Source organism: Sceloporus occidentalis, unplaced genomic scaffold, assembly GCF_023333645.1.
Source record: "Sceloporus occidentalis isolate IW3139 unplaced genomic scaffold, rSceOcc1.0.p SCAF_8, whole genome shotgun sequence".
In the NCBI taxonomy this organism is placed as follows: Eukaryota; Metazoa; Chordata; class Lepidosauria; order Squamata; family Phrynosomatidae; genus Sceloporus; species Sceloporus occidentalis.
Genome location: NW_028316988.1, coordinates 21,919,190 through 21,944,607, shown reverse-complemented (window position 1 = coordinate 21,944,607; position 25,418 = coordinate 21,919,190). Strand labels below are relative to the sequence as shown.

The 25,418-nt window shown below is 44.7% G+C and overlaps 1 protein-coding gene across 1 annotated transcript in view; it reads left to right on the top strand.

The window, feature by feature from the left end:
- Positions 1-25,418, top strand: part of LOC149308178 (rap guanine nucleotide exchange factor 1-like) — an 85,202-nt gene that overhangs the window by 10,396 nt on the left and 49,388 nt on the right. Inside the window, exons 2-4 of the mRNA XM_089535256.1 lie at positions 137-218; positions 20,927-21,066; positions 24,974-25,152. Coding sequence (XP_089391382.1) covers positions 161-218; positions 20,927-21,066; positions 24,974-25,152 — 377 coding nt within the window. The 5' untranslated portion in view covers positions 137-160. The remainder of the gene's footprint in view (positions 1-136; positions 219-20,926; positions 21,067-24,973; positions 25,153-25,418) is intronic.

Genomic DNA, 25,418 nt, shown 5'->3' with positions numbered 1-25,418 from the left:
TGAAAAAATACAAGTTTCAAACCATGAAAAAATACAAGCGGATGTTATAACTGTTAATAATGAATTAATGGCTCAGATAATTGTGCCATGGGCAATATTATTTCATATTCTTAAACAGATTTATTTGTGTTTTCAGAGAAAAGACCCCTTTCTTTTGGAAATGGCAGCAGAAGTGTCTTGTTTTGAAGTCCTGTGGAATTTCTTGAATTTTGTTCTAGGTCAGTGGTGCTGGTGAGATCTGTTTCTTCTGCAGCAGCCAAATTCAGCACATGAAACATCATAATTCTGTGATTCTTAGAGCAGCCAGATTGCATTAAGTGATTTTCTTTAGAAAGTTCCCTGTTTGGCTTTATTTTTTTGAAAAAAAAAATGTTTGGAAACATTCAGGAATCTTAAAATAAAGCTGTCAGGAATGGAAACAGCGAACAGATGACTAAGCGATCAGTGCTTAATGATGTTTACAAGGCATGTTTTGAAAATAAACAACACATACTATGTGAGGGCTGATACTCTGAATGGAGACAGTAGAAGTCACATCACATGTTTTGCCTCTTCTTTCTGCTGTTCACACCTTATCCATATTGCTGCCATCCTGTTCCGTAGTTGCAACTGTGCTAAAAACAGAAGCACATTGTGAGCCAGTCAGCAAGTTTGTTTATTTATTTAATAAATAACTGGGGACTTGAACCTGGGTCTCCCAGAGTCCTAGTCCAACACCCAAACCCTGAGCCACACTGGATCTCCTCTGCTTTGCAGTACCCTGACTGGCTGCTGAGAGCAGGGCTTTTTGCCAGTGGCTGCTGTCCATCTTGAGAAACTGATATGTATTTTAAAGTTGCTTTCACTTTCTTTATGGAAAGATTCTTTATCCTCTAGCGCAGGGTTGTCATTACAGCAGATCACAACACAATTGAGGCAGAAATCTCTGCCAACCTGTGGTAGAGGAAGCATTGATCAGACTTTTCCATAAAAATTGATAGGAATTTGGAGAATTTGAGTGTACAGGTTGTCAAATGACTCAGACACTTCTATTCCATTGATGGCAGCAGCTGAGGAATTTCTTGGAAAGCTGAGCACTGTGTTGAATGAAACACGTCTCAAGCTAAGATGGTTAGAGGCTGTAAAGGCTTTAGTAGCCTCGACAGGGAGCTGAAGAAACCATATTGAACTCTTATTTTATTCATTTTGCCCAAAGCAGTTGTTACAGTGCTGCCGCCACCCCCTCCCCAGTCATGGGAATCCCTCTATATGCACCACAACCTTTATGTTAAATTGAAATGTGACCTTCAGATTTTGTGAATTAAGGCTTTAAGATGTGTTCTTCAATTCTGACCTCGCCCTGTAGCCCCGGTCTCCAAAAATCATAAAATTAGAAGGGGCCAGACAAAGGGTAGACTGGTTTTTCTGTGTCCACTTTGCTTGGGTAAGAGCTTAAAATTTTAAAGTGGGAGCCATTTCTTTTGGTCACTGGGAGAAGGAGGAGCTAGAAGCCTCATTCCATATAACTCTTGGTAGAGGCGCATGCCTAATGGCGCGCAAACCTTTCTTTTCACATTGATTTTTATTTTTATAGTCAAGGAGGGACATTACACTCAAAGCATCCCTGACAGATGGCCATCCAGCCTCTGTTTAAACTTTAAAGACTTCCAACGAAGGAGACTCCACCACACTCTGAGGCAATGTGTTCCACTGTCAAACAGTTCTAACTGTCAAGAAGTTCCTCCTAATATTGAGGTGGGATCTCTTTTCCTGTAGCTTGCATCCATTGTTCAGTATTCTAGTCTCTGGAGCAGCAGAAAACAAGCTTGCTCCATCCACAGTGTCATCCCTTCATATGCTTAAACAGGGCTATCATATCACCTCTTTACCGTCTCTTTTCCAGGCTAAACTTACCCAGCCCCCTAAGTCTTTCCTCATAAGGTATAGTTTCCAGACCCTTCACCATTTTGGTCATACTCCTCTGGACACGCTCCAGCTTGTCAATAGCCTTTTTGAATTGTGGTGAGACTTTTCAAACTTAGTCTCATTAAGCCAGGTGCTCCCCATCCTATATCTCTGCATTTCATTTTTCCACCCATCTAGCATGTGGCCTTCCTCTCTACTTCCCTTCACCTTTCCTAGCATTATTGTTTTTTCCAGTGAATCATGTCTTCTCATAATGTGGCCAAAGTACAAGAGCCTCAGTTTTGATAGCTTGGCTTCCAAGGAGATTTCAGGGCTGGTACCAACAACAAAATTGGAGCAGACAGAAAGGATGGAATCTTCTGAGTATTTCTCCCCTGCGTTCACAGGAGACATTACTCTTATAGGGTAATGTCTTTCTTCTTTGTGGTCTTTGTGACTCACATGTTTGGTTCTTGTACCTGTCCAGATCTGCAGACAGAACATTCTGGAGCTGAAGAGCACTAACCAGTGGTCTTGAAGTGGGCAGCTAGGCAAAGTTGAAGGATCTGTGTTTTGTGCCACTTCAGACTTCTGTTGCTTCGCTTGGAGCATTCTCTCCATAATGAGTGGTGAGGCTGGGTTTTGCTTTTTAAAAGCCCCTCTTGTCAGAAAAGTTTATTCAGCAGCTGCCATTTAATGCCATAATGTTTGTCCTGATAAATCTGAATGACTGTGGCTTCATTGTGAGCAGCCCAGTTCCATAAGGAAGCCTTTGTGCTCTGGGTCTCGACTGGGTGCCCAGACCGTGGAAGGTTTGCGCTCAGGGCCAAGCCAGCCCTGTTCTGCCCTTGTAGTCATAACCATCCGGGGCTGCTCTGAAAGCTGTCACTGTCACATGTGGTCAGCGGTTCAGCAACAGGGACTGTTAATGTGCATCCCAACTTAGCAGGGCATCCCAACTTAGCAGGGCATCCCTTTGCTTTCACTGGCAGACATTTTGTGCATCCCTGGTTGATGAACTTGAACTTGATGAACTGGGCTTAACTTGAAATAGATTTTTCCTAGACAGTGCCCTAGGAAACCTTGTTGTCCCTTGACGTGTCCCTGTCCCCCTTGGCACTTCCTTGCCATTGCTGTTTTCCTCAGGGGAGAATCAGGCTGTGGCAAGGAGATGCAGGGGCGTCACAGCCATTCTCCCATTCTATGTATAAGAAATACTAGAAAGTCACAAGATGCCTCTGTTATAGGGCTAGTAGATTAGATCTAATGTGAGCTGTTTCAAGTTGTGCTGGCCTGAACTATGGAGGAGGCCCTACTCAGTCAGCTCAAGAAGGTACTTATTCACTAGAAGTACCTGAACAGGCATGCATGCACAATCCAGGCATTTCTTACAGCTGTGACACAGTCAGGACTCTACGCATTATCAACTCTGGCTTCACTTGGTCTTTCAAAGAACAAGCTAATTGTCAGGCTGCTTAATAATGAGAAAATAACAGCATCTTCTTGAGTGAGGATCCTGATTAGCACAATATATGCACACATACACACAATGAAATGTTTTATTAAAGCTGTGTGGTGCTTGTTTGTATATTAACAAGAAAATAATGCTTCTATTCTCTGCCCAAGAGCATCTCTAACTCTCTTCTGCAGAGGCATGTGGCCAAAGAGCACAGCCTCCACATGTCTGGAAAGCAAAGGCTGGCTGCAGTTTTCTAGCCCTTGCAACAGCAAAACCTTTTTTAGCTGGTCCCTGTCTCCAAGCCAGTGTCTTCCTCTCATTTATAGGGCTGCCATTATTTGCCACTTGATGGGAAATAACAACAACATACCCTTATGTAACTGAGTCATTTGTCCATCAAGCCCACTTTTGTCTGTTCTGGGTATCCACTGATCTCTCAAGTGTCAGGCAGAGATCCTTCTTATAACCATCTACTAGGCCTTTTAAAATGAATTGTAGCAGTCTAAACCCCTGAAGGGAACCCTCCAACACTCTAAATGCTTTGAAACACAGTTTGAAAGCTCCTCACTGTGAAGAAGGAGGACAGGTTGCATACCTGTAACTGTAGTTCTTTGAATGGTTATCTATGAATGCACACTCTGAGGTGTTCTGCATCTGTGCAGGGCATCTGCAAACCCTTCTAGAATAGATATACAGTGCATCCGCGCCATGTGCGGATGTGTTTTACACGGCTTCCAGCATATGTGGAAGCCGCTTGGGGGGAAGCAATGACGCGCTCACCACTCTGCTACATGCACACACACCATTATTTCCTATGGAGATCAAGCATAGGTGGATTTTCCTTTACCCGTAAAGAGAGGGCCCTTGGCTCCATTCCTTCCTGTTCATTTCCCTCAGTTCTTAAGGATGCCTCATAGCAGCATCCCTAGAACCAAGATGCAGGACACATAAAGAGGGTAGGATGGGTATGTTTGTGTAAGTTCATAGATGACCATCCAGAGAACAACAATTGCAGGTATGCAACCTGTTCTTCTTCTTCATGGTCTCTGTGACTCATGCTGGGGGGACTAGCAAGCTACTCACACAGGTGATGGGAGTGATTTACATATTCCTTGTTCTACTTTTAATAAACCTCTGTATCTTAACCATTCCTGCACATAACCTAACTCCCTTCTATAAAAGGCTTCCTGGGGAGAAACGCATCCAGGAATTTTCCTTCCACATCTTTCCTTGTATATCAAATTGTATTGCAAATCTATTCTGAAGAAATCTTGCCCTATGATAGCTTTGCCTTAGGGTTGTGACTTAAAATCATACAATCATAGAGTATGAGGAGACTCCAAGCCATCCAGTCCAACTCCCTGCCACACAATCACAAATACACTCTCAACAGATGGCCATCCAGCCTCCATTTAAAAGCCTCCAAAGAAGGAGACTCTACGACACTCTGAGGTAGCATATTCCAGTCAAAAGACTCTTACGGTCAGGGAGTTCTTCTAATGTTGAGGTGGAATCTCTTTTCCTGTAGTTAGAATCCATTGGCCTCGGCCCTATTCCCCAAGCTGCAGAAAACAAACTTGTTCCATCATCAGTATGACATCCTTTATTTATTTATTTGTTCATATCTTGCTTTTCGTCCATTGAACTCAGGGAAGCAAACAAGATTTTTCTGTCCCTCCCACTTTATCTTCATAACTACACTGTGAAGTGGATTACACTGAGAGAGAGTGTGTAAAACTGGCTTACAAGTTTCATAGCTCATTGTGGACTTGAATGTGCCTACCATGTTCCAGTCCAGCACTCTAAGCACTTCCCTGAGGAAAACCAGGCCACAGCAAGGAGGTGGGAGTGTTTGTGCATGTGCACATGCTCAATACTGCTAAGCCTGCCCCCCCACCTTGTGGAAACCCTTCCCCTGCCCTGCCGGGAAGCCTTGCCCACCGCACCAGGTGACACCAGGCTCAGGGACTCTCTCAGAGGAGAACTGCATGGCCCAGTCAGGAATGTTATTCGTACCCTGTCTCCTGACATCAGGTAGCCAGATGGGTTTGCCACCACAACTGCTTCTATCCTAGGCTTCCAAGGTTTTGTCAGCTTGGAATCAGCCCAGAGATACTCATTCTCTGGGTTTGCTGTTAGCAGCCCACTTGCCTGTCCTCTTATGCTGATTCCATCAGTGCAGCCAATTCTGTTGCATGCACCAGCAACTCAGTTAATGTGCTTCCCTGTCACTTGGTCCTGGACATAGCAGGCTGATAGCTTTCAGGCCTTCAGGCTATGGGCAGCTGCTGTCCACTCCCTGTTAATTAGAGAGGCAGCAGGGTGTGGGTTTTGGTGTGTGTGTGTGTGTGTGTGTAGAGAGAGAGAGAGGAGGTGCCACCTCCACTCCAACACATTTTGATCCGATTTGAAAGGACCTTGTCAGGAAAAGGGAGAGGCTATTCTCCTTCCATCATGTTGGGCATTTGGAAAGAAAGGGGAATGTGGAGGTTTGAATCAGATTGCATTAAAACATTATAAATGTATATTTCAGCAGAATTAATCATATACAGTGCTCTTGGCATCCTCTCAGTTACAGGTAACCAACCTGTCCTTTCCACTGGCGATTTTTCTCTACAGTGTTCCCAGACTCTGACCTTGTTTTCTCAACTCTACTTGTTTCACCCATCTCTTGCTTTTTAAAAAATGACTCTCCTTACGCTACCTTGCTGCCCTTGTATGCCTTGAACGCCTTCCCAGAACATCTCAGTATATTGCCATGCCTTTCTTTAGGGCTCCCTCTATCCATCTGTCTTATAAAGATGACACACCATGCTGCCTAAACTGAATCTAACTGCAGAAGCTTAGCATGGTAGAGCTTTGGGGTGAATGTCCACCAGCAATCTCCAGATCAAGTCTAGAAAAGAGTTCTGCCTGAAATCTTGGAGTGGCATTGCTCCTAGTCACTGCTTGGTGTTACTGGGGTCAACAGAGGGATGATGGTCTGATTCAGGATAAAGCAGCTTCCTATACTTTCCTAAGTATTCTTACGTAAACAATCATAACAGGAACTGTCTGAGAAGCCTTTTTGGAATTCCTAATGTCAGTCCTACAGAGACAGTGTGGTGCAATGGTTTGAGTGCTGGATTATACCTCTCATAGACCAAGGTTCGAATCCTGGCTCGGCCATGTTAATCCACTGGGTGACCTTGGGCAAGGCACACTCACCCAGCCTCAGAGGATGGCAATGACAAATCCCCTCTGAAGAAACTTGCCAAGAAAACCCTACGAGAGGCTCACCTTAGTGTCACCATAAGTCAGAAACAACTTGGAGGCACATAGCAACAACAATCCTGGTGCTGTAACCACTTCCAGAGTTCCTTGAAGGAAGCCGTAATCTTTAAAAGTCACTGAACACAGTATAGCTTGAGTATGCGTTATCCAAAATGCTTGGGACTAAAAGTCTTCTGTATTTTGGATTTTTTCAGGGTTTTTTTAAAAGGTGAATATCTATGTTTGCATATACAAAATGAGACATAGTGAGGCTGGAGCAAGATTGGGGAATCTGTGAAATAGTGGTAGGTGTGGATTCCCACCTTTTCACATCCTTGCATCTCTTTCCAACCTTGCAAATACAGTGCAGTTACATGCTACTCTACTTGCGTCGTGGCTCAGAAAGTTTTGGATCTTAGAGTACTTTGGATTTCTAGGTAAGGGATATTCAATCTGCAGCTTCCTTTTGTTGTTGGGCTGTGTTAAATGAGTGACTCTTCTGTAGAACATTGATAAGGTGGGAACAGACAAAGATTAAAGGAGGGAAGCTATAGGAACACCCAGCCATGTGGATGGGCACGCACACAGGGAGATGGCTATAACAAAAGTGAAGAGATATTTTAAAACTCATGTCTGGCATCATGGCCTGAATGATGGGCTTAGTTGAAACCTGTAGAAACAATCACTTAAAGTGGTTTTTGCTTTGGGGAGGGCGTATTGCTTTAATAAACTGAGTGGTAACTACATTTAAACTGCGACAGATTGCTGGTCTAAGCTTTTAAAGGAATGAAAAGATGGTATTTTCTCCTAACCTCCCCCAGCCTCATCCTGTGGATTTATTGCCACTTTAGCTTTTCATTTGGTGCCTTCTTGGTTTTTTGTTCTTTCATTTTATTTTACTTATTAACTGGATGGTTTAGCTCCTAAAGAAAATATTATTCAAATTTGCCATGAACTACAATTACTATGGAGCTTCCCTTAATGGTCTGGATTTCAGAATTCCACTGTTATCTGTGTTCTGTGTTTTTAGCTTGCAGAATGTGTAAAGCATATGTCTGATATATTAAATCTTTGGCAAAAATATTGTTTTTAGAGATGCAAGCCTGAAACATTTGTTAAATCTACGTTGATCCTGGGTGTTTCTCAGAATTCTGTTATCTGAGATACTCATGCTCTGTTTCTGTGTGTGTTGTTGGAAGTAAAGCTGGAGGCACACTTCACCATGGGATCCAGAAAGGTTCACTTGTAGATATGGCATTCCACAGATGAAAACTGGGATGTGTATGGCCAAGCAATATCAGAGTTTGATCAGGATGGCAAATGTTAATAATGAGAAGGATCAGATAAGCAAGAAGAAACTGCAACAGTTTGCATTTTCCTGAGTGACAGCACTGCTCCTCAAACACCTACCTTTTGGCAGAAATGGGCTGTGGCATTCATCTGTTTCCCTTTAAAATGCCTAGGGATGCTACTGCTAAAGGCGATTAAGACAAAGAGGGAGGTGATGCCTTGCTGGCACTCCAGAGCTTTTGTCTTTATGTTCATTCTGAATTACAAGCACCATTCCTTCTCTGCTGTGTTGGTATACCAGCATATGCAGTGTAATCTGCTTCCCCCCACAATTTTTGGAGCCGTGTGTGGATTTTCTACTCTAAGTGTCATGACTAACAGCCTAGTGGGTGAGACAAGACACAGGCAGGACAGTGGCCAGTTTGAACCATGTGGCCTTAGAGTTCAGGGTGATAAGCCAAGCCAAATTCTTTCTGGACTTTATAAGGACCTGGTGGAATCCTGTTAGCCCCCTTGCGTCTCATGATTTCTTCCAAACTAAAAAGCTATAAGGTATCACAGCAGCAGTACAGATGTTCCCCACCACAGCCACTGGGGAGCCAGTTAATGCAAATAAATAGCCAGCCAGCTTGCCTTTGTGGAAGTTCGTGTGCCTGGTCACTGACCATAAGAAGAGCCCTTGCCGAACATGCCCAGCGTTCCGCCCAGTCCAACATCCTGTTTCCCACAGTAGCCAGCCAGATGCTTCAGGGAAGCCTCCCAGCCGGACATGGAGGAAGTTGTCCTTTCCTGTTGTTACTAACCCCAGCAGCTGAGATTTAGTGGGAGAAAATTCCATAAATTCAATATACTTTATTTCAAGAAGTCATAGAAGCTTCGAGTTGCTGGGTGTGTTATGAGCCATTTCCTTTACCCCTTTCTTGCTTGTCATAGAAAGTCTTAACCAAACTGTCCAGCCCCTTCCCTTGAAGACCTTAGGCGGGAGACAGACATCTCTTCTGAACACTGAACAATGTTCTTATCACCCATTCCCCTGAAGGTTAGCTGATACCTGCCCTCCTGTATACTTTAGCCCATTAGATCTATGAGGCAACAGAGAACAAATCTTCAACTTTTTCTTTTGTGACAGTCCTTCAGGTAGTTGAAGAGCGCCACCATGCCTCCTCCCCACTCTTCTCTTCTTCATGGCCCCTTTCAGTATGATTCTATTTTAAGTGCCATGCCCATGACAGTATCCTATGAAACTGGGATTTGCAGTTTGGTGAGGGGTATTTAGAATTCACCACCACCAGCAAAGTCTAGTGCCTCACCAGCTCTGTAATCCAAGTTCTCTAGAATGCAGCCACTGCAGTTAAAGTGAAATCATGGTATTATAACTGTGTAGTAGAAAGGGCCCGGAATTAAACCCAGTTCTTTCAACTGCTCTTTATAGGAGCTGTCTTTCTCCTATTACCTTTGTCCTGAATCTACTGTCAATCCATTATAGAATTCGATTAAGTTGTTCTATTATTTGGTGTGGTTTACTAAGGTTTCATTACCAGTAGGTCTACTAAGGTTTCATTAGGTGATCTTGAATTCTACTAAGTCATTGTATGATTTGGCATGGTTATTTGGTTGTCCCATATCTGGAAAAAGTGTGGAAAAGGACATCCAGAACAGTTAAGGGACTAGAGTAACTTCACCGTGAGGAAAGCTTCCAACGCTTGAGAGTGCTGTTCAGCTTAGAAAAATGAAAGGAAGAGGAGACATGGAAAAGAGAAATAGCAAGCAAAGTAGAAATAAAGTAAATATATTTACTTTTTAAAACAAACAAATAAAAGTTACATTTTGAACACAATCTACTAAACTGTAAAGCTTACCAACACACTCTTCCTCCCCTCCACAAACTTTTTACAAAATAGGACTCCTCTGGATCATGCCAAAATCCAGTATCCTTCCTACAATGGGGGCCCTAGATGAATTGCAGGAACATACTTTACACAACACACATTCTGGCTGTAACTGACATTCAGTGGTAGACTACCTCAGAATTTGGAGGTTCCATTTAGTCACGGTGGCTAAAAGCCATTTCATAATGGACTTTGCATCTAATGCCCTTTTAAACATATCAACACCAGAAACCACCATTACTTCCAGATCAAAGGGGATGGTTGCCTTCTCATAGCTTTATACCCCTTTACCCCCACTTTGCTGTGGATGTCAATCACTGTGAGGGAACAAGGGAGAGAGGTTGTCCCATCTCTTCTGGTGCCCATGGCAAGCCCAGGATAGCATTGGATACTTAAAAGCAGCTGCAGGACACTAAACCCAAGGGAGATAGGTTTCGGGTGCAAATTCAAAAAAGATTTTGAGGTAGTGTGTCTGCAAAAGAAAGCGATGCCCAGAGTAGAGCTCTGAATGGATTTTCTTGCACTGTAAAATAAATCTGCCAGGCAGATTCCTCAGATCCGCATGTTGGGTTTGAAATGGACGAGGGGGACCTGGGGCCCAGAAGCTGTGAACAGGAGTGCTCCTCTTCAGGTGGCCAGCCGGGCTCCTTTGCTCTCTGCGGGATGCTCCAGTCCTCCCACTTTGCTTCCTGTGGGCTGCTCTGCTATGCTTGACTTTTGGGGCAGAGAGTGTTGCTGAGCCAGCTGGTAAATGCCCCTTGTCCCCTTCTTGTTTGGGGCTCCATTTCTGCTTTCATTCATCTGCAGGGAGTTTGCTAGTGGAGGGCCAGCACATGGTGGAGACATTCTGGAGCTTTTGAAAGGACACACAATCTCTCTCTCTCTTTCTGTCAATGCATCTGAGCTCTTATTCATAGAATCATAGAGTTGGAAGAGACCTCTAGGGCCATCTTGAACCCTCCTCCTCCCCCCTCCCCCCGCTGAATGGTTTGCTGTTATGCGCCATTGTGCGCTATTCTGGCAGATAGGCAATGACATCACCCTGTTGCCGTGGAGACTGGTAAACAGTCCCTGGCAACACAGGGTTCATTTTAGAGTCCCAGCTTCCTTCCAGCCAGCCAGGCTCACACCTGGAAACCCAGGCCCAAATGGCCAAAGAATGCAGGGCGGGGTCCCCTCTTCTTTCCAAGAGGGACAGGGGTCTAAGTCAGTGGCTCTCAAACTGTGGGAACGGATCCGGGGCGGGGGGGGTCTGTGAGAGTTGCTCAAGAGGGTTGCAGGGCTTGTGGGCCCTGATCCCCCTCCTCCTACTCCTGCTCCATTTCCCCGAACACTTTCTGCCCTGGAGGAGAAGAGAAAGGCAAGGACGGTGCTTGGAGCCTCTGCCTGAGGGAGGAGGAAGAGGAAGAGGAAGAGAAGAGCCATTTCCTTATAAAATGTTAAAATATGAATCTACTTGAATAAATATGCACACTAAATTATTGAAAATATTTTGATTCATACACTTTGTTGAGCAGAAGGTGGGCACGCCGTCCCCTTTGGGAAGCCTCGCTTTGAAACATAAGCCTGGAAATGCTCTGTGGTGGATGCCCCAGACAATGCTCTCTCTCGCCTTTCTGCCACTCCCCAGTAGGCCTAGTAATGGGGAGGCTATCTTTGTGTCCTCTTCTTGTTGCCCCATGGCGACAGGGGCTCTCTCTCACCTAAGATGGTGACTCTTCTTTTTACCCCAAAGAACTGCTCTTTGGCAGTCTGGAGTCCTGCCTACCTCCAGCCTCCTGCTCCACTCCTCCAGGAGGTCTCTTCCCTCCTTTCTCGCAATGCCTGTTTAATTGAACCTTTTCTGCCTCTTCCTATTTCTGAAATGACTGAGAGATGCCCAGTGAGTGAGAGAGAGAAATGCCATTTTAATGGGCAACGTTGTGTAACAGATTACGTAAGTCACCTCTGCTCCCAAAAGATCCTCCTCTCCCCTCCCCACTCACACACACAGCATTGTGTGTTGCAGCGCTTCACCCAGAGGATATAGTATACTTCCCCCAAAGGTTTTGGTGGCCTTCTTGTTAATAAAAGGGAGTGACAGCCTTGTTAGTCCTCCCAGGAGAGGGCTGCATTGGGAACGTCTGAGTAATCTGTCAAAAGCTTCATCACCTCTGAGTGTCATCAGTCCTGAGCTGGAAAAAATGAAGGTGTGAGGATTTGACTGGCTTGTGGAAGGGAGGGGGGTTGCAGGGTGCAAAGTGGAAGCTGCTTGTAATATCTTCAGATGAAGAATTTAACATGATCTTAAGACTGTCCTGTTCAGAAACCAGTTTTTCTTGTAGTTTTTATTTTGGACTATCGTATATATTTGTGTGTAAGTCGAAAAATTTAGGGCAAAAAATTGATCCAAAAAACCTGGTTGGACTTATACACCAGTCAATATAGTAGGAGGAAGGGCGAGCCTTCGTCCCCCCAGCCTCTTCCCACCTGGGCTGCCTCCGCAAGGAACAGCCCAGCAAATACTTAAACAAGGCTACCATATCACCTCTTAGCCGTCTCTTCTCCAGGCTAAATATACCCAGCTCCCTAAGTCTCTCCTCACAGAGCATGGTTTCCAGACCCTCCATCGTTTTTAGTTGCCCTCCTCTGGACATGCTCCAGCTTGTCCACATCCTTTTTGAATTGTGGTGCCCAGAAATGGACACAGTATTCCAAGTGAGGCTTGAGCAAAGCAGAATAGAGTGGCACTATTACTTCCCTTGATCTAGACACTATAAGTCTATTGATGCAGCCTAAAATTGCATTGGCCTTTTTAACTGCTGCATCACACTGTTGACTCATGTTTAACTTGTGGTCTACTAGGACTCTTAGATCCCTTTTGCATGTAGTCTCGTTCAGCCAGGTGTCCCTCATCCTATATCTCTACATTTCATTTCATTATTATCATTATATTATTATTATTTTATTTTGCCTTAAGTGCAGTACCTTACATTTCTGTGTCTTGAAATTCATTTTGTTAGCTTTGACCCAGCTTTTTAATCTATTACGGTCATTTTGAATTTTGAACCTGCCCTCTGGGATATTAGCTACTCCTTTGAAGACAAAGAACAGCTATGCTGAGTACCCATTGGGTTTGGCCGGTCAACCAATTACTAATCCCTTTAACAGTTACATTGTCTAACCCACATTTTACTAGCTTGTCTGCAAGAACGTCATGGGGAACCTTGTCAAAGGCCTTGCTGAAATCAAGATATGCTATATCCACATCACAGACTCTCTGTTTAATGATCTGCTCTAGAATCTTTCCTGGTATTGATGTCAGACTAAATGGACGGTAATTATTGGGATCCACGTTTCCCCCTTTTTGAAGACAGGGACGTCTGCCCTTCTCCAGTCTGCTGGTCTTGCACAGAGAGAGGAACTGACAGTGTCTGCTGGACTTGATGCCTTTGCCACTGCCAATCCCTTCCTCTTTTGTGACATGCCTTTTTAGAATGTCAACCAGAGGGTAGGCAGCTGTCAAATTAGCAATCTGTAAGCCCCATAAAACTCTAAATAAGCAAATAATACAACTCAGGTACAGGTTATTTGAAAGACTGTATTCTCCCATATGAACCTGTCTCTGTTTTTATATCTTCTCAGGAGACCCTTGTTGCCGTCCCACCATCCTCACAGGTGGGAATTTGGGAGAAGGCCGTCTTGGTGGCTGCCTACAGGCTTTGGAACTCCCAAGAAAGGCTATACTGCCATCCTTCCTGCTGTCTTTTTAACGTTGTTTGTTGCTTTGTTTCAGCAGCATTTGAAATCTGATTGCTTGAGGGGAACAAGCCTTGCACAATGTGCTGTAATGTCTGTTTGTTGTTTTCTTTTTAATGGCTTTCAAAAGCTTATAATAAATTTGCCCTTGAAAGGTCAAGTAGGGAATTAAGATTGTGGGTTAGTGGAGGTGATGCATGTTCACAATGTGCTAGTTTTTGTGGAGGAAGATTCAGAACATCAACTGCATCTGTATAGTTGATTCTGTATAGAATGGCATTTTTTCATTAGCAGAGTGACTTACACCACGTCCCACCATATGCCTGCTTCTTTCCTGCTCCTTGGATCTGTGCAGCTGCCATCTTTGTGATGCTTAGTCTTCATCCTCCCAGGAAGTCTTTTGCTTTGGCCAAGAGTCAGAGTCTCCTTCTCTGGAGGTTTTTAAACAGGCTGGATGGCCATCTGACAAGGGTGCTTTGATTGTGAGTTCCTGCATGGCAGGGGGTTGGACTGGATGGCCCTTGTGGTCTCTTCCAGCTCTTTGATTGCATTGCACCAGTGTGCTGAAATGTCAGCTTGGTTCTGTGTACAGCCTTGGCTTTGGAGGGCAGAAGTGAATCAGAACGGCTGGCCCTTGTGGCTAATGCTCTGTTTCCAATTGTGGAGCTCTTGTCTGGAAGCAGGAGGCTGCTTCCTTTTTCATACAAAGTCAGGAGTCTGGCACGTGCTGGCCTGTGGCGAGGCAAGCCTTAAAGCTGCACTGAGGCCCTGACTCAGCAGCTGGAGTGTGTTCAGAAGCAGGCTGGCAAGGCACATTTCTCCTTGCCAAAGAGCCAAATTTAGCAACCGTGTGCGTGCGTGTGCATGCATTCGCGCACACACATGCTACATTTGCTGTTGGAGACAGTCAGCCAAGTTTCTGGACTAGAAATCTTGGGGGCTTGCTTGTCCCAGTAATATTCTTTTTTGGGGGAAAATATTTGAAACTGAGTAGTAGCCACACGGATAAAATGCAAGGTGACAGGTGTCTGTATTAGGTCGTTCCTGGAGGAGACAGAATGCTTGTTTGCATTTGGTTCTCCTTGGCTAAGGAGATGCTGTGTGCCCCCCTCCTCCCCCACCACCCCACTTTCTGTTAACTTGCTTGCTCCCTCCATTGCAACCCCTGCATAAACCATTCTGCCACCCATCAGAAGGGAGGAAGAGGATTTTCCAGTTGTATTTTCTAGTTAATGCACAGCCTACTAGGCTAGGCTTGGTGTACTTGAGGGAAGACTGTAGTGTGATGGGATGCTTATTTATTTATTTATTTATTTATTTATTTATTTATATCCCGCTGTTCTCCGGGACTGGGACTCAGTCTTTAAATTGGGGTATGGGGATGGCGGCCTTCCAGATGTTGTAATTTAATTCATAGTTGCTCTAGTCAACAGAAAAAAAATAGATATGAACTATTATTATTATTATTATTATTATTATTATTATTACAGTTGGTCCCCCATTTTCACTGGGGATCCATTCCAGACCCCCTGCGAAAACGGAGGCTCACACTTATTCAAGCCCCATAAGCTTGAATGAGTCATACTCCTGTGTGTGCTCGCCATTGAAAATAGTGGAGGTCGCCCCTCCATGGACACAGATCTCAGAGGGACTGCTAAAATCTCAACTCTCCATGTGGCTTCAGAGCAGATAGCCTTACCTTTATTTCTAGATAATTCAATCAAGTAACATACTGTGATGAAATTCTTAGGAAACTCTGACTCCATTGTATGCCTCCATTATGTGTTCTAGTGATTTGTACATAGAAAGGGCATAGGAAGTTAGCATTCAGATAGCAAACAAGTTTCATGTTTTGGCAAGCCTGCAGAGGTTTCTTAAGAAGTCCATGGTGGTTTATAGCTACCCTTGAAATAAATATTGCCACACTATAGAAGCCAGTTGTGGATTGCACTTGTGTTGTGCTGCAAGGTGTGTATGCGTGTGGTGGCAGGGTTTGAGGGAAAACAACTTCTTTCTACCAGGTTGTGGTTTATGGTGTTCTGAGTATTTGGAGGAAGTGTGTAGCTGTTGATTCTTTTGTGTGACTCAGCCGCTCTTCCAGCCACCCTCCAGATGTTGCATCTTTGACTGCCCAGTGCTAACAGACCTGGCTTGGCACTATGTGGAATCTGCTTCATAATGGAATCCAGCATTCTTGTATTTTTATATCAAACCAGAATCTCTTCTTCAGAACAGTAGAGAGGGGTTACCTCTTTGTTAGTAGCTATGGCAGTTGTGTAGGTAACCTGGACCCCAACCATGTAGGGCTGTTCAGGTAATAATCAATACTTTACTATGCCCAGAAACTAGTTGGCAGCCAGTGGAGTGATTTTAGGATTGGTGTATTTTGATCACTCCTGGATATACCGATCATTAAACTGAGTGCCATATTCTGAACCAGCTGGAATTTCCAGCCGTGGCACAAAGGTAGCCCAACATATAACACGTTGCAGAGGTCCAGTTTTGAGATTATTAGCGCATGCACTACCATCTTTAGGTGCTCCAAAAGGGCACAGTTGGTGTATCAACCAAAGCTGATAACAGGCACTATCTGTCACATCTATCTGTCTGAGCTGACATTTTGGAGAGAGAGATCGAAGAGCACTCCCAAACTGTGAACCATAGTCTTTCAGGGAGAACGTGTCCACAGTCATAACTCGCTGACACACCTCAGGCCTCAGATTAGGACCCTTGATAATAAGCATCTCTCTTTTGTCTGTATTCAGTTTCAATTTTTTTCCTTCATCCAACCCATTACCTTTTCCAAGCATTCATTCAGAAGAGATATATACTATCCTTAGCTGAAGCTGTTTTTGAAGGCACAGAGAAGTATATTTGGGTGATATCAGCATACTCTTAGCACCTCGCTCCATGCCTCTGCATGATCTTTCCCAATGGTTTCATGTAGATGTTGAATAGCATTGGGGATAGAATGGCACCTTGTGGTACACCATATAACAGCTCTTTTTTTGAGGAACCGCTATCCCCAAGCACCACCATCTGGTACCTTCCTGAGAGGTAAGGCTGGAACCACTGCAACACAGTGCTTCCGATTCCCAACCCCACTCCCCCCCCCCGGCATTCCAGAAGGATACCATTGTCAATGGTATCTAACTCCACTAAGAGGTCCAAGAGCACCATCAGGGATACACTCCCTCTGTCAGTGTTGACAAAAATCATCCACTAAAGCAGGGGTCGGCAACCTCCGGCCCATGGGCCGGATGCAGCCCGCGGGCGCCTTTCTGCCGGCCCCCGGTCCCTCCTGCTGCCAAAATCGCCGCCGATTTCGGCCGCCATTTTGCCCTTCAAAATGGCGGCAAAGTGGTCGCGCGAGACTTCGCCGCCATTTTGAAGGGCAAAATGGCGCACCCATTAGGAGGCCCGATGCGGCCTCCGGAGCCCTGAAACGGGGCTCCAGGAGCCGCACCGGGCCTTCAAATGGGCGCCGCCCACCTCCCTCCTGGCTCTGCCCACCTCCCTCCTGGCTCCGCCCTCCCTCCTCCCTCCTATAAATGGAGGGGCGGGGGGGAAGGAGGAGGAGGCAGAGAGAGAGAGAGGAAGGGAGGGGGGGAGGAGGAGGAGGAGAGAGAGAGGGTGGGACGGAGAGAAGAGAGAGGGAGGGAGGGGAGGAGAGAGAGAGAGAGAAAGGGTGGGAGGGAGAGGATAGAGAGGGAGGGAGGGGAGGAGAGAGAGAGAGAGAGAAAGGGTGGGAGGGAGAGGAAAGAGGGAGGGAGGGGAGGAGAGAGAGAGAGAAAGGGTGGGTGGGAGGGAGAGAGAGGGAGGGAGAAAAGGTGAGAGGGAGAGGAGAGAGAGGGAGGGAGGGTGGGAGTGAGAGGGAGGGAGGAAGGGAGAGAAAGAAAGTGGTTTGAGACAGTGGCATGCATTCTTTGCTGTTTTGTGGCCTTGCCTAGTCGCTTCCATTCTTGCAAATATTGCTATTATTGTTGTTGTTGTTATCCTTTGGTATTCTCTTTGCAAAATCCCCCCACATGGACTTGCTTGCTCTTTTCTGGGTTGAGACAGTGGCATGCATTCTTTGCTGTTTTGTGGCCTTGCCTAGTCGCTTCCATTCTTGCAAATATTGCTATTATTATTGTTGTTGTTATCCTTTGGTATTCTCTTTGCAAAATCCCCCCACATGGACTTGCTTGCTCTTTTCTGGGTTGAGACAGTGGCATGCGTTTTTTGCTGTTTTGTGGCCTTGCCTAGTCGCTTCCATTCTTGCAAATATTGCTATTATTATTATTGTTGTTATCCTTTGGTATTCTCTTTGCAAAATCCCCCCACATGGACTTGCTTGCTCTTTTCTGGGTTGAGACAGTGTGCATGCATTTTTCCTGTGTTATGGCATTGCCGGCCCTAGTAGCTTCTTGCAAATATTATTATTATTATGCGGCTCCGCCCCCGGAGGGTGGAAACTCCGCCCCTGACATATGGCTCCGCCCTGGATAGTGGAAGCTCCGCCCTGGCATGTGGCTCCGCCCCAGAGGGTGGAAGCTCCACCCCCGTGTGCGGCTCCGCGCCCGGAGGGTGGAAGCTCCACCCCCCGGCTTCGGCCCCCCAGTTGTCTGAGGGACAGCAACGTGGCCCCCGGCTCAAAAAGGTTGCCTACCCCTGCACTAAAGTGACCATAGCAGTCGCAACTCTTCAATTTGAAATGGGTTGAGGAAGTGTGTGTCTTCCAAGAGCACCTTGAGTTGGAAGTCAACTGCCTTCTCAATTACCTTGCCCAAAAAAAGGAAGATTTGATACTGGTCTGGAATTATTAAGGTGCAGAGAATCCAGAAAGGCTTTTTCAGCAGGGGTCTAACCATAGCCCTTTGCCTGATTATCCAGCTTTTTAAGGCTGTTTCACAACTTGTTCATGATTTGAAATGTGGTGCATTTTGCTCTCAGCTATGAGAACCAGGAATTTGCTATAAAGGTGAGATCTAATGTTCTTCAGCGCCATCTGTGTTGTAGTGGTTTGAGTGTTGGACAGTGACTCTGGAGAACAGGGTTTGAATCCCGACTCGGCTATAAAACTGGATGAGTCACAATCTCTTAGCCTCAAGGGGTGACAATGGCAAACCTTCTCTGAAGAAACTTGCCAAGAAAACCCCATGTTACAGTCACCGTAAGTCATAAACGACTTGAAGGCACACAACAACAACAATGTTCTTAATACACCTAATTCTTTGCCAGAATAGAATCTTCTTGGCATACCAGCAAAGTGGGAGAAATAAGGGCAAGCCATCAATCACATCCTTGGAAAGAGCTGAAGAACAGAGGGGGAATCTGTTTGCTTTTGTCACTAATATCTTTGAGTGCTATCCTGTTGTTTGCTGTCTCAGCTTGCCTGCCTTCGCACTGAGCCCTTGCTGGCCTGTTAGAGTGGGGCTTGCCAAGTTCGTTTGCTTGTTTGGCTTCACATCTAAGTGGTTTAAAATACCTGTTAGCATGAAGTAGTGGTGCTGTTGTGGCTTGCAAGCCCATCTTTTAGCCATGAGTGGGATGAGAAACCTTACATAATAGATCCCCCCTCCCATTTTCTTTTCTTTTTTAAGCAGCCAAATGATCAGAATGCTGATTGCTTCAGGTTCTTTTCCACATTGCTTTGGCTTATGTGCCCCTTCAACAGTTCTCTGCAGAAATTAGTTGTGTGTTTGGAAGCTAGGGACAGACGAGAAGTAAAAGTAAAAAGTAACAGAAATAGAGTCAGAACTCTGATTGTAATTGTTTAATGACTTGTGTGTGGGGACAAAGAAAACTATTAGAATAATCAGTGTGGAGAAACAGAGGAAGGCAACAAAAGGAAGAACACAAGGGCCACCCAGTCCAACCCCCTGCCATGTAGGAACTCTCAATCAAAGCATCCCCAACAGATGGCCATCCAGCCTCTGCTTATAGACCTCCAAGGAAGGAGATTCCACCACTCCAAGGAAGTGTGTTCCACTGTCAAACAGCCCTTAGTGTCAGGAAGTTCCTTCTAATGTTGAGGTGGAATCTCTTTTCCTGGAGCTTGCATCCATTGTTCTGTGTCCTAGTCTCTGGAGCAGCAGAAAACAAGCTTGCTCCCTCCTCAATATGACATCCCTTCAAATGTTTAAACAGGGCTATCATATCACCTCTCAACCTTCTCTTCTCCAGGCTAAACATCCCCAGCTCCCTAGGAATATACAGTGGGTTTCATGACAGAGTGGAGAATTGGAACTAAACGTCCTTGTCATATCCTCTTAACTGATATTACGGGTTTGCTTCTGTTGGTCTTATATATTGTTCTCCTAGAGTTACCCTGTTGTCTCCTGATGAATCTCTCTTGCCTCTGCCTTTTTGTCTACTGTATTGTGTCTTCCTTTCCCTCATCACTTCTGCATTTAAAAGAATAATTAGAATTATTTTCTGTTCTGTTCAGTGATACCAGTTGTAAGCTTTGCATGGAAGAAAATTAATTTCACTTGTTTTTATCAAATGATTATTTATTTTGAGTATTTATACCCTGCTCCTCAGCCTGAAATGCTTTCAGAGCAGCTTACAACTTTTTTTTAATTAGACAGTTCCCTACCCTCAGCCTTACAATCTAAAAAGACATGACACAGAAGGAGAAGGGAATGGTTGTGGGGAAGGGATCAGGTTCATTGGTTCATCTCTCCCTCTGGGGCCATGGCCATGGCAGATGGGCTGGAGGGAGGGCTCTTCATCTTAGTTTGGGCTAGGCCTGATGGATCTGGCCTGCCTCTCTCCCTCTGAAGCCAGATGATGGTGGATGGGCTAGATAGATTTGGTGTGGGTTTGTTGGCTAGAGAAGAAGGCTTAATCCTTCTTTCCCAGGACCTTCCTTGCAGAGGTATCCAAAGGTTTTGCCCAGTGAGGTCTAAGCCCCTTCTTTGCAAATATATGGACTGGAATTATCATAGATGTATGGAACTGGGCCATGGGCCCATCTAGTTTTGTATTGTCTATTCTGGCTAGCTGTCACTGTCCCATCTCTGTCTTTCTGTCCTTTTCTGGAGATGCTGTGGGTGGGAAGAGTAAATAAGCAAAGCTGGTGCTGTACACCATGCTGTTGACCTTCCAGAGATTCTGAAAAGCAAGGCCCTTTGTCTCTTGTATCACATCCTGCACTCTGAATAGAAGGCTATGAGAAAACCAAATTGTGTGGAGAGCCTTCAGTTGTAGCTCCTCAGGGTAATGTGTCTGAACATCCTTTGTAACGTCCAGCTAAACAGGTGAGGTTTGCTGGCAAAGGGTAGGAGGGCCCACATCTGCTTCTGAAGCTACCTATTCACACCTGCAATCTCTAACCAGACATATCATTTGGGGTACGTAGGGATTCTGTCTGCACTAACATAACACTCTGTTCTTTCCGCTCCAACCCCGTCTCTCTTTTTCTTAGACTCTCAGCGCTCCCACCTGTCTTCATTCACCATGAAGTTGATGGACAAATTCCATTCACCAAAAATCAAACGGACACCCTCCAAGAAAGGGAAGCAGCCTGACCTACTAATAAAGACCCCAGAGAAAGTGGTGAATAAGGTAAGCCAGAAGGTGATGGACAAGGTCATGTCCTCAGTAGCAGAGCCCACAGGAGATGTTATGGCCACTGGTCCAAAACTGATGAGTTGATCTCCTGATCAATTCATCATTTCTGGACCAATGACCATAACATGATGGTGGGTCAGGCAGGGTCAGGGAAGCCCCACCTTCCACCCCAGTCTAGAAGGCCCAAATATTGTCACAGAATTGAGAGGGTTCTGATGTGGTACTTGAGGATCCTAGAGAGTTGATTAATTGTCCTGTTAGTAGTGTCTATATTACATGTGACTTTCTGGGTGTTGGATTGCACCTCTTGTGTTACTTCTCCATACTGGCTAGTACTGGCTAGTATGAAAGAAACAGTTGAGAGTTTTTTAGTCATCCATTCTGTTTTCTTGAAACACCTCTCATTTTTACTCATTATAACTGTTTGAAATTGTGCCTTTAATATCTCCCTTTTGAGAAGCTCTCATTTGTCTTGAACTTCCTGACCACAGGATTACCCCCAGTCTTTCCCTAAATTTACTGAAATCAGCTTTCCTAAAGTCTAGAATGCACATCTGACTATTCCTGGTTTCTCCTTTCCACTGTACAGTGGACCCTTGTTATATGCTGGGGTTTGGTTCCAGGACCCTCCATGGATAACAAAATCTGTGGATACTCAAGTCCCATTAAATACAATGGCATAGTAAAATGGTGTCACTTATATAAAATGGAAAATCAAGGTTTGTTATTTGGAATTTATACTTTTTTGGAATATTCTCAAGCCGTGGATGCTTGAATCCGTGGATAAAAAAATCAGTGGATATGGAGTGCTGACTGTATAACAAATTCCAGGAGAACATGATCACTCCCTCCTAAGGATCCCACCACTTGCACCCGATTAACCAGGTCATCCCTGTTGGCTAGGATCAGATCTAAAACATTTGATCCCCTTGTTACCTCTTCCACCTTGTTTATCAACGACTTGGATGATGGAATAGAGGGCATGCTTATGAAATTTGCAGATGAAACCAAATTAGGAGGGGTAACTAATAGCCCTTAGGACACAATCAGAATTCAGAATGATCTCAACAGATTAGAAAGCTGGGCCAAAACTAACAACATGAATTTCAACAGAGAGAAATATAGGATGCTACACTTGGGCAGTAAAATTGAATTATATAGATGTAGGATGGGTGACAACTGGCTTGAAGGCAATACAAGCAAAAAGGATCTAGGAGACTTAGTGAACCACAGACTGAACGTGAGTCAGCAATGTGATGCAGCATCTAAGAAAGCCAATGCAGTTTGTAGGCTGCATCAGTAGGAGTATAGTGTCTAGATTAAGAGAAGTAATAGTGCCACTCCATTCTGCTTTGGTCAGACCTCACCTAGAATACTGTGTCCAGTTCTGGTCACAAATCAAGAAGGATATCGAGATAAGGAGCTCATCCTGAGGAGGGGTACCAAAATGGGGAAAGATCTGGAAACCATGCCCTACAAGGATTGACTTAGGGAACTATATTTAGCCTGAAGTTCAAGAGGAGACAAGATAGTGAAATTTAAATAATTGAAGGGCTGTCATATTGAGGATGGAGCAAGCTTGTTTTCTGCTCCTCCAGAGACTAGAACATGGCACAATGGATCAAATGACAGGAAAATAGATTCCGCCTAAATAACAGGAAGAACCTCCTGAAAGTAAGAACTGTTCAACAGTGGAACACACTCCCTCAGAGAGTGGCAAAGTCTCCTTGTTTGGAGGTTTTTCAACAGAGGCTGGGTGGCCATCTGTCATCAGGGCTTTAATTGTGCCGTCCTACTTGGCAAAATGCAATTGGGCTGGATGGTCCTTGTGGTGTCTTCCAACTCTAGGATTCTATGGAAAGGGAGATGCCTTTCACTGGCCTAGGATGACAGGTGGCAGAGGGTTCATCTCCAGTACCAGATTGGGTGTCTTGGAACAAGTTTGGTGTCAGCTTATTTCTTGCCCTTTCTCTCCATGCATTTGTTTTGCTTTGGAGGCCCATTGACTAGAGCAGAAATGGGAGTTTCTAAAAAATAGTAGAAATTCCCATATATGAGACACACACACACACACACACACACACACACACACACACCCTGTCTTTCCTTGAATAGAGACTGGGAAACAGCATTCTTGTATATGTGTGATGAAGCTGTTTCTGGGTCAGCCGTTTCACCATTTGATTCATAACAATGGCAGATGCAAAGCGCTCTGGAAAGTGCTGCCATGGCATTCCTTTTCATTTGGGAAAATGGAATTGTGGGATGTGGTCCATTGGTTTCTAATGTTCCAGTTTCTTGGTCCATGTCATAGTGAGCACCTTGAGAGGCTTTCAAGAGATATAAGCATAGGAGTAGTAATTTAAACACTGTGGGTCTCCCATGACATTGCCTAGCCCTTCTTCTCTCCATTTCTCTGCCTTTGTTGAATGCATCTTGTGAAATATTTATCTTTCCATTGTGGAAAACTGACACAGAATGTGCCACTTAATTTGGTGTCTCATCTGAGCAAATGTATTGTGGAAAACTGACATAGAATGTGTCACTGGCTTGGGGCTCTTTGCAGGATCCCCTCCCCTACTCACAACTCTCATTCTGCAGCCTTGTGAGCCCATCAGGGTCCAGAGATCCTGAAGGTGACCCTGTAGGCCACAACAATTTCTTATGTAGCAAAATACATTATTCCCCCCCCCCCCCATATCCCAGCCAAATTAGCTATCAAGATATTGGTCCAGTTGCCATTTTGGCTGGGATACAGAGAAGAAGCTTTTTAGTGGATGGATGGGATTTTTACACATTTGTGTATATTTGACAGCTTTGTATATGATTCTCAGATCATTTCCACATAAAAGTCACACCAATAAACTTTATAAAGTGTGAAGAGGCTGTGAAAGGGAGGGTTAAGTTTTGAAGGTTGCAAGAGGGGTTTGGGGACTATATGTAGCCCTTAGGGTGCCCTTCCTCCACCTTGCACTAGGGAATGCTTGCCCAGGGGACCATTTAACATTGCCTGGGGCTTACTGTATTTCATTGCCATTTTTCCATCATGCAACCTGAAAAGTAGCTTACATAGGTAGTCAACAAGATATAGTCAGCAAATGCCAGTCAACAACTCTTTAAGATTCCAAAATTCTAAATCAATATGTTCATTCATCCATCCTTTCATTTGATAACATCAACATCTTGCCTTTCTGCACTGAGCTCAAGGCAGTATGTGTGGCTTTCTCCATCTCCTCCCCCTCTGGTGCTCACCCTCACCTTGCAAGGCAGATCAGGCAGAATCGAAATGGCAGAGCCAAGTTCACCCAGGAGATTTCATGGCTCAATGGGGAACAGAAATTCATCTTCCCAAATCTCATTCCAGCACTTAAACTACTCCACCTCATCGGCACTCTGTTACAAAAAATCATCTCAAAACATTGTTTTCCTTGTTTCACTGGAAGAAGCAGAATGGGCAACATTTGCATGGTTAAAAGAAGCACTGCTCTCATTTCAGTTACTAACCACCTGGAAGTAATAATATCCATCGAAGACTTCTAAATTAAGTTCTGATTTCCCATCTTGTTTTGTACAGAAGGGAAAATGGAGAAGAACAACTTCTTGACTGCTTCTACCAGCCAGCTTGATCTTTGCACGCTTCCCTTCTCTTGCCATCTGTAGATATTGCTATTTTATTTTCCTAACTTGAAATAATGGTGTGATTTATTATTTTTATGGTACAGATTTTGTTTTATAGTGCACTTTTTAATATTTTCTGTTGAAAAATATCATGTTAATATTTCTAATCAATAGTACAATAGTTATAAAAAGAGGCAGAGGAACCATTTTCAGACTGCAACAGTGCCCAGCAGATAAGGAAACATATTTGGTCCTAGATTTAACATCAGTGTATCTTTCCCAGAATCTAACTTGGCTGGAGGAAAAGGAGAAGGATGTTGTGAGTGCCTTGCGCTATTTTAAGACCATTGTTGATAAAATGGCCATCGACAGCAAGGTGCTAGAAATGCTGCCGGGATCTGCAAGCAAAGTGCTGGAAGCCATCTTGCCACTGGTCCAGACTGACCCTCGAATCCAGCAGAGGTGAGTTTGCCACAGGGGAGGAAGTGGTCTTCAGACTGGCTAGGGCTTTTTCTAAAGAATTGCAGCCAGAGGTTTGACCAAGTCTTTCAAATCCATTTGTGATTTTGTCTCTTTGGAAATTCCTGGCTGTTTGGAATTTTGGCGCTTATCTATATTGAGTCAAACAGTTGGTCCACCCATCTCACCACTGTCTGCACCAGGGATGCCCCTTAGGCTATGGGGCCAGATATGGACCCTGAGGCTTCCCTCTGTGCCCACACCTGATC